Genomic DNA, 13050 nt, shown 5'->3' with positions numbered 1-13050 from the left:
CTTCCTTCAGTAAGGTGACCAACAGTGTTCACAGTACTCCAGATATGGTCTCCTGGGTGCTCTGTGTAACTGAAGCATAACCTCCCTACTTTTGTATTCAATTGCCTTCGCAATATATAACATTCTATTCACTTTCCTAATGGCTTGTTGTACTTGCACACTAGCCTTTTGTGATTCATGCACTAGGACACCCTTTGTACCTCAGGGCTCTGCAATCTCTCATCATTTAGATAATATGCTTCTCTTTTATTCTTGCTGCCAACATGAACAATTTCATATTTGCCCACATTATGCTCCATTTGCCAGATCTTTGCCCATTCTCTTAACCGATATCTTTTGTACCCTCCAAATTACCTCTTCACAAATTACTTTCCTATCGATCTTTGTGTCATCAGCAAATTTGGCAACCATCCCTTCATCCAAGTCATTTATATAAATTGTGAACAGTTGAGGTCCCAGCACTGACCCCTGTGGCACACCATTCATTACATCTTGCTGACCTGGAAAAGGCTACGCCTACTCTGGCTGGCTAACAGGAAACAATCTACTATCCATGCCAATATGTGACCCCCTATACCATGAGCTTTTATTTTCCGCAATAACCTTTGATGTGGCATTTTATCAAACGTCTTCTGGAAATCTAAGTACAGTACAACCACCAGTTCCCCTTTATCCACAGCACATTCCTCAAAGAATTCCAATGAGTTGATTAAACATGGTTTCCCTTTCACAAAACCATACTGATTCTGCCTGATTACCTCGAACTTATCCAAGTGCCCTGGTAAAGCTTATTTAATAAGAGCTTCTAACATTTTCCCGATGACAGATGTTGAACCAACGAGCCTGTAGTTTCCCGCATTCTGTCTCCCTGCCTTTTTGAATAATGGAGTTACATTTGCTATCTTCCAATCTAATGGAACCATCCCCGAATCGAGGGAGCTTTGGGAAATTAAAACCAATGCATCAACTATCTCACTAGTCACTTCTTTTAAGACCCTAGGGTGAAGTCCATCAGGACCGGGGCACTTGTCAGCCCGCAGCTCCAGTAATTTACTCTGTACCACTTCTCCGGTGATTGTAATTTTCCCCGAGTTCCTCCCTCCCTTCTATATCCTGATTTATAGCTGCTTTTGGGATGTTCCTTGTACTGGTCAGTGCTGGGACCTCAACTGTTTACAATTTATATAAATGACTTGGTTGAAGGGATGGTTGTCAAATTTGCTGATGACACAAAGATAGTTAGGAAAGTAATCCCAACTTGTATCTATAGTGAGGACTGATGGAAAACACCTGTTCAAATTATCTGCCATCTCCTTGTTTTCTATTTTCAATTCTCCAGACTCACTTTCTATAGGACCAACACTCACTTTCTATAGGACCAACACACTTTCTATAGGACCAACACTCACTTTCTATAGGACCAACACTCACTTTCTATAGGACCAACACTCACTTTCTATAGGACCAACACTCACTTTCTATAGGACCAACACTCACTTTCTATAGGACCAACACTCACTTTCTATAGGACCAACACTCACTTTCTATAGGACCAACACTCACTTTCTATAGGACCAACACTCACTTTGTTAGGTCGTTTCTTTTTAAAATATTCATAGAAACTCTTAATACCTGCTTTTATATTTCTGGCTAGGTTTCTCTCATACTCTAATTTTTCCCTCCCTATTCATCTTTTTGTCATCCTTTGCTGTTCCTTATGTTCTGTCCAATCTTCTGGCCTTCCACCTTCTGTGCAAAATGATATGCTTTTTCTTTAAGTTTGATGCTACCTTTAACATTTCTAGTTAACCATGGATGGTGTGTCCATCCCTTGGACTTTTACTTACTTCTTGGAATGTATCTATTTTGCATATTCTGAAATGTCCCTTTAAATGTTTGTAACTGAACTTCTATTGACCTATCCTTGAACATAATTTGCCAATTCACTTTTGCCAGCTCAGCTTTCATGCCCTCATAATTGGCCTTACTTAAATTCAAAAACTTTGTCTCAGACCCACTCCCCTCTTCCTCAAACTGAATGTAAAATTCAATGATTTGATGGTCGCTGCTACTGAAGGGCGCCTTCACTATGAGCCATCGTTAACTAATCACAACTCATTGCACAATACCAGGATTAGTATAGCCTGCTCTCTGGTTGGTTCCAGAACATGCTGTTCCAAGAAACTATTCCAAAAACATTCTATGAACTCCACATCTATGCTACCTTTGACCATCTGTCTTTTCCAGTCTATATGTAGATTGAAATGTCCCATGATTATCGCCGTGCCTTTCTGACAATCTCTCATTAATTCTTCCTTTATGCTCCATCCTACTATGCAGTTACTATTAGGGGGCTTGTACACGACTCCCACAAGTGACTTCTTGCCTTTACCATTTCTCATCTCTATCCAAACCATTTCCACATCCTAGTTTCCTGAACTTAGGTCACCCTCTCGATTGTGCTAATACCATCATTAACTAACAGAGCCACCCCTCCACCTTTTCCTCACACCATCAGCAACTAACAGAGCCACCCCTCCACCTTTTCCTCACTTCCTGTCCTTCCTAAATGTCCTATACCCTTGAATATTCAGGTCCCAATCCATGTCCTCCTGTAGTCTCGGTAATGGCTATCAATTAATGCTTAGTTATTTCTATATGCGCTCTCAGTTCATTTGTTTTGTTTTGAATGCTTCATGCATTCAGCCTTTAGTTTTATCCTTTTATTCTTTTTATAAGCTCTAGTCTCATCTGTTGATTTGTACTCTCTGTTCCTCCCTGTCATGGTCTGTTTATCATTTCCCATATTAATACCTTTCTCTCTTTCCTTGTCTTTACTCTTTGGTTAACCACATTTTCCAAAATTTGTACCCTTGCCCCCACTACTTAGTTTAAACCCTCTCTACTTCCCTAGTTATGCAACTCGCAAGAACACTAGCCCCAGCACAGTTCAGGTGTCGACCAACCCAATGGTACAGATCCCTCTTTCCCCAGTATTGGTGCCTGTGCCCCACGAGCCAGAACCCACTTCTCCCAAACCAGGCTTTGAGCCACGTATTCACCTCCCTAATCTGACTTGTCCTATGCAATTTGCATGTGGTTTAGGCAATAATCCAGAGATTATGACCTCTGATGTTCTGCTTCTTGCTCTTAGCTGGTTCTTCCTTGGCGAATGCAAGAACTTGCTTCCTTGTGGCATCGCAATGTGCACATAACAATCAGGTCAATCACATTGTTATACAGGTTATAGTGTTCCAGCATTGACGCTACACAACTAAGAGTCTTATAAAGATTGCAAACAATATTGTTCAGCAAATATATTACAGGAATTATATTGAATAGAAGTTTTCCCCCTCCACCAATGACTGAGCATGAAGCCAGAGCATTGAACGTGAGCAAACTAGAGAACTATAAACATGGAGAAAACAGGGACCAAGAAACCCAACACTATCTTTTTTTTAAAAAAAAAGATCCCTTCCAGCTTCTCTGAAACACAGATATATATTTTGTATATGCCTAATTTAAAATAATCCAAGTTTGTTTTTGCATTCTCACAATTGACGGTGGACAAAATTCAAATCATAAATATCACCTTGCAGAGCTAGAAGCCTCACCTTGAGAAGTATTGAGGAAGGAAGCTGATTTATATTCGGTGGTTCAGATTCCACTTTTAAGTCTTTAAAGTTTTCATGGGGTAGAGGTTCATTGTCTTCGGGTCCCAAAGGGGACACAGGACATTGCAGCAGAGAAGAGCAGTCACCCATGTTCCCCTGAATTCCCACGTTAGTGCATTCTGCTGTAGAAGTAGGCAAAGTACATACAGGTGCTGGACGCTGTGCTATATCATTATTTAAACCATTATCAGGAACTCCTTCAACTGCAGAACGAGGCAGTTTCCGAGGTGTACATGTTTGTACTCCAGCACATTTACGCTTGCAAACTGGCATTTCCGAATAGTCTGACGAGACTGTTCTAAACAGAGGTGGCCCAATCAGTTTTGCTGGAACACTGGAAAGTAAACTCTTGCCCTGTTCTTCCCAGATAGCAAGTTCCTTGGGAGAAAGAAGAAACTTTGCACATTCCTCTGTAGTGGTCAGTGTGGCGTATCGCTCAGCTAGTTTGGATGCACTTTCGAACTGATCCTCATCGAGAGAAGTATTATGAACTATGAAGCACAACATACAAGGTCCACGAAGAAAGCAGTTTTTCCTAACTTTCCGTCTTCTCTTCTTCACACGCTTACCATTTTTTGAAAGAAAATGGCCCATATAGAAACTTCAAACTTCTCTAATAGAATGTTTCTGCAAAAAAGTGAAAAACACTAAAATTTCACCAATAATGTACACAACATATTCATCATTCAACTCCCCTGTAACTTCAAATTATAAATCTTCGAATTATAACCACAAGTTCCTTACATCGGATATACAGCAAATAGGCCACTCAGCCCAACCAGTCCATGCCAGCGTTCATGCTCCGCCCATTTTTCCTCACTTAAGTACAGCATCATAATCCTCCATTCCCTTCTCCCTCATATGCCTATTGAGCCTCCCCCTAAATATTATTCACTTCAACTGATCCCTGTGAAGAAAGAAACATAGGTTGAAGAAACTTGCACTTCTTAGCACACTTCTCTCTAGTGGTCAGTGTGGGGTATCATTCTGCAAATTTGTTAACAAATCTCCAAATGTTTTTGCAACTGTAGAATTTTCTGCTTTGCACTTACCCAAATTCTGACAGTACAATTAACTGCTTTGTTAACAAATTTCAGTGCAAAACCACAGTAAAAGCAGCTTGCTGATTCAACTCCAGAAGGAAAGATAACTTTAAGAGCCGTGATTTACAAAACGGACATGATTGCAGCTTCCTAAATTTCTGTTAATTACAATCTGTAAAACTTGCCTCTTGTACAGCAGATTATATTGCTAACTCTTACCATTCAAAAGTCAAACATTTGAGACACAAACTTGATGCCTGCTTCCTTCCTATCATAGCATATTATCTTAGAATTACACTTCCACTGTAACTACTTTATGAAAACATATATCTTAAATTTATTGTCAATAAAATTGATACATTTATTATCTCAGTTGTAATTTTAAACCCTTTCTACGCAACCAGTTGACCCAAGACCACCAATTTGTCATTCTGCTCAAATCATGCCCTCCTTTCCAGTTAGAAAAGAACTTTTGTAGAGAGACAGAATACAGACATCAGTAAAATTGGGTAAACCCCCATTTCAACATGTCAATCCATCATCAAGAATTAATCGCTTCCACAAAATCTGACAGCATTCCAAAATATAAAGAGAGTTCTGTACAATAAGGTTTGCGGAATTTACTTGATTTGTATTCTTATAAACAGATACAAAGCATCCAAATGCGAGAGACTAATTTGCATAAGTTTGCATCCATAATAATTCAAACAGTTAAGTATTGGTTAAAGGGATGATGCCAGTGGTTTATGGGGTGGGACCGAGAACAGGGAAGCTGAAAGTGCAAGCCAACTGTTTCCCAGGCAAGAAAAGGGAGGATAAAATGGAATAAATCTTTTCTGGTCGCTTGCTCACCTCCTCGCATCAATACTGTAGAGCAGCACCGACAGACACCCGAGAGAAGATAATATACCCAGCCTTTCAGCTTGGAGATGATGCAAGGCAATAATCTAGAGGGGGAAGAAAAAGCAAATTAAAATTTCAAATCAGAGATTTGGGTAATTCTTCGATAATATTTGGTCCAATTCGTGCAAGTATTGGAACAAGCATATTACATTTTGTATTACATAATTAATCACAAATCTATAATGTTTCGCAATCCTTCTTCAGCTCATGATCCATTTCTAAGTTTCCAGTCTGTTTCAAAAAGGTGGATCAATGAGTCATTGCTAATCAAATTCATGCTGTTTTCTTGAATCACTTCAGAGCACCAAATCATCCTGGTTAAAGCCAGTACTGATATCATATCTCACAAACATTTCAATTTCATGCATCACATTATCTACGTGGTCCACTACAGTGGGAATGTGTTCTCATGGTTCCATTCTGGCTTGTCCCAACATTGCCATCACATCTTCTCTCCCATGCACAATCTCCCCTCGTGTGTTTCAAGATTCTGTCCTTGGCTCCCACCTATTCCTGAACCAACAGGTTCATATATGATTCAACTTTTGAGGTTGCTCACTGGAAAGCAATCCTAATTTAGCAAGAAACAAGTGCACATGGAGTAAATAGTCAAGAGCCACTTGAGAATTGCATAGCTATCATGCAACTGAAAATGGACGTGAACATGTTTCTTTATCAACACGATAGACACACTGTCTCCCAGGCACCACAAACTTGCCCTAAAGCTGTTTACCAGATGGTCAAGTGACATCGAGCTTTTTTTCAGGTGCAAGCCTCATCGGATTTTCCCTCATCCTTGTTAGAAGATAGAACAATCATCTGCTTGATGATCTCTACTCAGCATGGCACAGAACTGAGGAAGACTCCCAAGTAAGTTCACCTCCTTTCTATTCCACTGAAGATGACAATACCAACACCGAGGACTGCAGAGATGTTCCAAAACCACATAGTATTTAATTTTTGTAAAGATTCAAGTCATTATCATTACTCTATGAGCCTGTACCATGTTAATTGCATAAAATTAACTGCAAAAAAAACTCAAATACAAATTTACCATGTTTGCAGTAAAAGAAAATTTCTCATTCATTTTAAAGACTCTATACTCTGTTTACTTGAGCAAATAAGCAGACTTGGCAGGCAAATTAGTGAGCCATCCAACAGCACATCTACCCAAACTAAATGAAGGTCCACGGGGCTTCACTCTCGTCTTTTCAAAGCAACCATGACCCTCCTCATAAAACCAACAATTAACCCCTTGTCATCAGCAACTAATGCCTGATCTCAAACCGTCCTCCCCAAGGTCCTTGAACATACTGTCATCTGCTTATATTGTCATCTATGCTTATCTCTCCAACAACTCCATTTCAATCCCTCCAGTTTAGTTTTAGCCTACCTAAAGCACCAAAATGGTACCAAATCAAATTGAACAATGCTTTTTTAACGTAACCAGTATTGCATTATCTCCCCTAAATCCTCTCCGTAGATATCCATATACCCTTTCTCTTCCAACACCTCTACGCCATTATCTATTTAACTATACACAAAGTTTCATTCTTGGATCCTGTTCTAGTCCATTTCATCCCCTTGGCAACATTATCTGCCGACATGGGTTCAGGTTTCACAAACACACTAATGATACCCATCAATACTTCTCTCAATCACAGAATCACAGTGCAGAAGAGGCCCTTCGGCCCATCGAGTCTGCACCAACACGTGAGAAACACCTGAACGACCAACCTAATCCCATTTACCAGCACTTGGCCCGTAGCCTTGAATGTTATGACGTGCCAGATGCTCATCTAGGTACTTTTAAAAGGATGTGAGGCAACCCGCCTCCACCACCCTCCCAGGCAGTGCATTCCAGACTGTCACCACCCTCTGGGTAAAAATGTTTTTCCTCACATCCCCCCTAAACGTCCTGCCCCTCACCTTGAACTTATGCCCCCTTGTGATTGACCCTTCTACTAAGGGGAACAGCTGCTCCCCATCCACCCTGTCCATGCCCCTCATAATCTTGTACACCTCGATCAGGTCACCCCTCAGTCTTCTCTGCTCCAACAAAAACAACTCAAGTCTATCCAAAACAAAAATAAAAATACCTGGAAAAACTCAGCAGGTCTGACAGCATCTGCGGAGAAGAATACAGTTAACATTTCGCGTCCGTATGACTCTTCAACAGAACTAAGTAAAAATAGAAGAGAGGTGAAATATAAGCTGGTTTGGGGGGGGAGGGGGGCAGGTAGAGCTGGATAGAGGGCCAGTGATAGGTGGAGATAACCAAAAGATGTCACAGACAAAAGGACAAAGAGGTGTTGAAGGTGATGATATTATCTAAGGAATGTACTAATTAAGGGCAGAAAGGACAAGCAAGGTACAGATAGCCCTAGTGGGGGTGGGGTGGAGTGAAGGAATCGAAATAGGCTAGAAGGCAGACATAAAATGGATGGAAATACATTTAAAAATAATGGAAATAGGTGGGATATTGGGAAAAAATGGGGGGGATTGGAAAGGGGGTGAGGATGGAGGAGAGAGTTCATGATCTGAAATTGTTGAATTAGTCCAGAAGGCTGTAAAGTGCCTAGTCGGAAGATGAGTTGCTGTTCCTCAAGTTTGCGTTGATGCTGCCAGACCTGCTGAGTTTTTCCAGGTATTTTTATTTTTGTTTTGGATTTCCAGCATCTGCAGTTTTTTGCTTTTATCCAAGTCTATCCAACCTCTCTTCATAACAGAAATGTTTCACCCCAGGCAACATCCTGGTGAATCTCTTCTGCACCCCAGTGCAATCACATCCTTCCTATAATGTGGTGACCAGAACTGCACACAGTACTCCAGCTGTGGCCTCACCAAGGTTCTATACAACTCCAACATGACCTCCCTACTTTTGTAATCTATGCCTCGATTGATAAAGGCAAGGTGTCCCATATGCCTTTTTCACCACCCCACTAACATGCCCCTCTGCCTTCAGAGATCTATGGACACAAACGCCAAGGTCCCTTTGTTCCTCAGAACTTCCTAGTGCCATGCCGTATACTGAATATTTCCTTGTCAAATTACTCCTTCCAAAGTGTATCACCTCACACTTTTCAGGGTTAAATTCCATCTGCCATTTATCTGCCCATTTGACCATCCCGTCTATACCTTCCTGTAGCCCAAGACACTCAACCTCACTGTTAACCACCCGGCCAATCTTTGTGTCATCTGCAAATTTACTCATCCTACCCCCCCACATAGTCATCTATGTCATTTATACAAATGACAAATAATAGGGGACCCAGCACAGATCCCTGTGGTACACCACTGGACACTGGCTTCCAGTCACTAAAGCAGCCTTCTGTCATCACCCTCTGCCTCCTACAACTAAGCCAATTTTGAATCCACCTTTTTAAATTACCCTGTATCCTATGTGCATTTGCCTTCTTTATAAGTCTCCCATGTGGGATCTTGTCAAAGGCTTTGCTGAAATCCATATAAACTACATCAACTACACTACCCTCATCTACAAACCTGGTCACCTCCTCAAAAAATTCAATCAAATTTGTTAGGCATGACCTCCCTCTGATAAAGCCATGCTGACTATCACTGATCAAACCTTGCCTTTCCAAGTGAAGATAGATACTCACCTTCAGAAATTTCTCCAATACCACTGACATGAGACTCAATGGTCTGTAGTTACCTGGCTTATCTCTATAACCCTTCTTAAATAGCGGAACCACATTAGCTGTTCTCCAGTCCTCTGGCACCTCCACCGTGGCCAGAGAGGAATTAAAAATGCGGGTGACAGCCCTTGCGATCTCCTCCCTTGACTCCCTCGGCAGTCTGGGATACAAATCATCCAGACCTAGAGATTTGTCCACTTTTAAACCTGCCAACACCTCCAATACCTTGTCACTCCCTATATCACTTTGCTCAAGAACGTCACAGTCTCTCTCCCCAAGTTCGATAACTTCATCCTCATTCTCTTGGGTGAAGACGGACATGAAGTATTCATTCAACACTCTAGCAATGTCCTCTGCTTCCACCCATAGATTGCCCCCTTGGTCCCTTACGGGCCCTACTCTTTACCTGGTTATCCTCTTCCCATTGATATACTTATAGAATATCTTGGGATTTTCTCTACGTTTACCAGCCAGAGCTTTCTCATATCCCCTCTTTGCTCTCCTAATTGCTTTCTTAAGCTCCACCCTACACTGTCTGTACTCCACTAATGCCTCTGCTGATTTGCTTCCCTTATACCTGTTAAAAGCCTCTCCTTTCCTTCTCATCGTAACCTGAATATCTCTGGTCATCCATGGTTCTCTGGGCTTGTTACTCCTTCCTATCACCCTAGAGGGAACATGTTGAGCCTGTATCCTCCCCATTTCCTTTATGAACACCCCCCGCTGTCCCTCCATAGATTTCCCCACAAGTAACTGTTCCCAGTCTACCTTGGCCAGATCCTGCCATATTTTACTAAAATCCACTCTCCCCCAATCCAAAAAATTTTTTGCAACTTATCAATCCATAACCTCATGCTGTCAGACTGTCCAGTATATATTCTTGGATACACCTTCACTTTCTCCAGTTAAACATTGGGCAAATTAAAGCAATTATTTTTTGGCCTTGCCACAAACTCCATATCAGGGCTTCCCAAACATGGTCACGAGACGGGATTCTGGGGTCACTAGCTCAGCAGTAGCAATGGCTGCTGCAGAGTTCCAGCTGAATGTTAACAGTGGTGAGGGCCCTTTAAGTGTTCATTTTTTTTTTAAATGGTGGGCATGACCTAAATGGTCAATGCTTCAGCATTGATTCCTGCTCCAGTGAACCAACTGCAAAAGGTGTTTTTAATCTTCACATATTTTGAAAAACCTAGAGAGCAGCAGCAGCAGCAACCCCCCCCCCCCCACCGCCTCTAAGCCTCAAATTGGAATCCAAGTGGGAAAAAGTTTGGAAAGCACTGTTCCGCATCATCCATGCCTACTCCATCCCCTGACAGCCACTATTTTAGGCTGACGCAGAATCTTCATAACTAGGGTGGCCTGTCTGACCCACAATTGACCTTTCAACCTCATATCCTCTTGATCACTGGGTGAATAGGCTAGCTAAATCAAATGAGCTGCTCAGGACACACAAAAGTGCTGTCCCTTTACACCCTATGAGTGGTTACACACAACATAAATTGGCCAAATGGGTGGGCGAATTGTTACAACAGGTTTTAAGCAAGTTTTCCATGTACATGGTGAGAGATTCCTTCACATCTGCGAAGGCCATACACAACGTGCATTTCTATAGCAATGCAGTGTCCATGTGTTTACCTGACATGGCTAGCCTATTCACCAATGTTCCACTCAAGGAAGCCGAGATATTTGCACTGCAATGCAAATATAATGGCAATCCAGACCTGCCACCATTGCGTGAATCAGTCTTCATTAAACTTATGAACTCGGCAACTTGTGCAAATGAGTTCAGTTTTAATGATACCATGTATGCCCATCTGGTTCACTCATGTCCTTTAGAGAAGGAAATCTGTTGTCCGTATCCAGTCTGGCCTACATGTGACTCCAGACTCACAGCAATGTGGTTGACTCTTAAATGCCCTCTGAAATGGCCTAGCAAGCCACTCAGTTGTAACAAGCCGCTACAATGTCACAAATAAGAACTGAAACCGGACGGATCAGCCGGCATCAACCTAGGCACTGGAAACAACAACGGCAATCGCAGCCCTGTTGACCCTGCAAAGCCCTCCTTACTAACATCTGGGGGCTAATGCCAAAATTGGGAGAGCTGTCTCTCAGACTATTCAAGCAACAGCCTGACATAGTCATCCTCACAGAATCATACCTTACAGATAATATCCATGAGACCACCATCACCATCCCTGGGTATGTTCTGTCCCACTGGCAAGGCAGGCCCGGCAGAGGTGGCAATACAGTGGTATACAGTAGGGAGGGAGTCCCCAACATCTACTCCGGACCCCATGAGGTCTCATGGCATCAGGTCAAATATGGGTAAGGAAACCTCCTGCTGATTATCACGTACCAACCTCCCTCAGCTGACGAATCAGTGCTCCTACATGTTGAACAAACTTGGAGGAAGCACTGAGGGTGGCAAGGGCACAGAATGTTCTCTAGGTGGGGGACTTCAATGTCCATCACGAAGAGTGGCTCGGTAGCACCACGACTGACCAAGGTGGCCGAATCCTAAATGACATAGCTATTCGTCTGGGTCTGCGGCAGGTGGTGAGGAAACCAAGAGGGAAAAACATGCTTGACCTAAACCTCACCAACCTGCCTGCCGCAGACACATCTGACAGTATCGGTACGAGTAACCCCCGTACAGTCATTGTGGAGACGAAGTCCCACCTTCACACTGAGGATGCCCCCCATTGTGTTGTGTGGCACTACCACCGTGCTAAATGGGATGGATTTCAAACAGATCTAACAACTCAAGACTGGGCATCCATGAGGTGCTGTGTGCCACCAGCAGCAGCAGAATTGTACTCGAATGCAATCTGTAACCTCATGGCTCATTATTACCATCAAGCCAGGGGGTTAACCCTGGTTCAATGAAGAGTGCAGGAGGGCATGCCAGGAGCAGCACCAGGCACACCTAAAAATGAGGTGTCAACCTGGTGAAGCAAAAGCACAGGGCTACTTGCATGCCAAACAGCATAAGCAGCAAGTGATAGGCAGAGCTAAGCTCTGTAGTCCTGCCAAATCCAGTCGTGAATGGTGGCGGACAATTAAACAACTCAGTGGAGGAGGAGGCTCCACAAATGTCCCTATCCTCAGCAATGGAGGAACCCAGCAAAACAGTGCGAAAGATATGCATTCGCAACCATCTTCAGCCAGAAGTGTCGAGAGGATGATCCATCTTGGCATCCTCCGGAAATTGCCAGCATTACAGATGACAGTATTTAGCCAATTCGATTCACTCCACGTGATATCAAGGAACACCTGAAGGCACTGGATACTGCTAAGACTATGGGCCCTGACAATATTCCGGCAATACTACTGAAGACTTGTACTCCAGAACTTGCTGTCCCCCTAGTCAAGCTGTTCCAGTACCCCTACAACATTGGCATCTACCCGGATATGCGGAAAATTGCCCAGGTATGTCCTGTACACAAAAAGCAGGACAAATCCAATCCGGCCAATTACTGCCCCATCAGTCCACTCTCAATCAGTGAAGTAATGGAAGGGGTCATCAACAATGCTTTCAAGCAGCACTTGCTTAGCAATAACCTGCTCACTGATGCCCAGATTGGATTCCACCAGGGCCACTTGGCTCCTGATCTCATTCCAGCCTTGGTTCATACACGGACAAAAGAGCTGAACTCTCAAGGGGAGCTGAGAGTGATTGCCCTTGACATTAAGAGCATTTAACCGAGGGTGGCGTCAAGGAGCCCTAGCAAAACTGAAGTCAATGGGAATCGGGGGAAAACGCTCCAC

The 13050-nt window shown here is 42.8% G+C and overlaps 1 protein-coding gene across 3 annotated transcripts in view; it reads right to left on the bottom strand.

The window, feature by feature from the left end:
- The window catches only part of fbxl17 (F-box and leucine-rich repeat protein 17), an 869933-nt gene that overhangs the window by 851419 nt on the left and 5464 nt on the right, over positions 1 to 13050 (bottom strand). For all 3 annotated transcript variants that reach the window (XM_041185747.1, XM_041185749.1, XM_041185748.1), the window contains exons 2-3: positions 5570 to 5664; positions 3615 to 4301 (exon numbers count right to left, since the gene is read on the bottom strand). In XM_041185747.1, coding sequence (XP_041041681.1) covers positions 3615 to 4268 — 654 coding nt within the window. In that variant the 5' untranslated portion in view covers positions 4269 to 4301; positions 5570 to 5664. The remainder of the gene's footprint in view (positions 1 to 3614; positions 4302 to 5569; positions 5665 to 13050) is intronic.

This window comes from Carcharodon carcharias, chromosome 4 (assembly GCF_017639515.1).
Source record: "Carcharodon carcharias isolate sCarCar2 chromosome 4, sCarCar2.pri, whole genome shotgun sequence".
Taxonomy (NCBI): domain Eukaryota; kingdom Metazoa; phylum Chordata; class Chondrichthyes; order Lamniformes; family Lamnidae; genus Carcharodon; species Carcharodon carcharias.
This window is presented reverse-complemented; position numbering and strand designations above follow the sequence as displayed.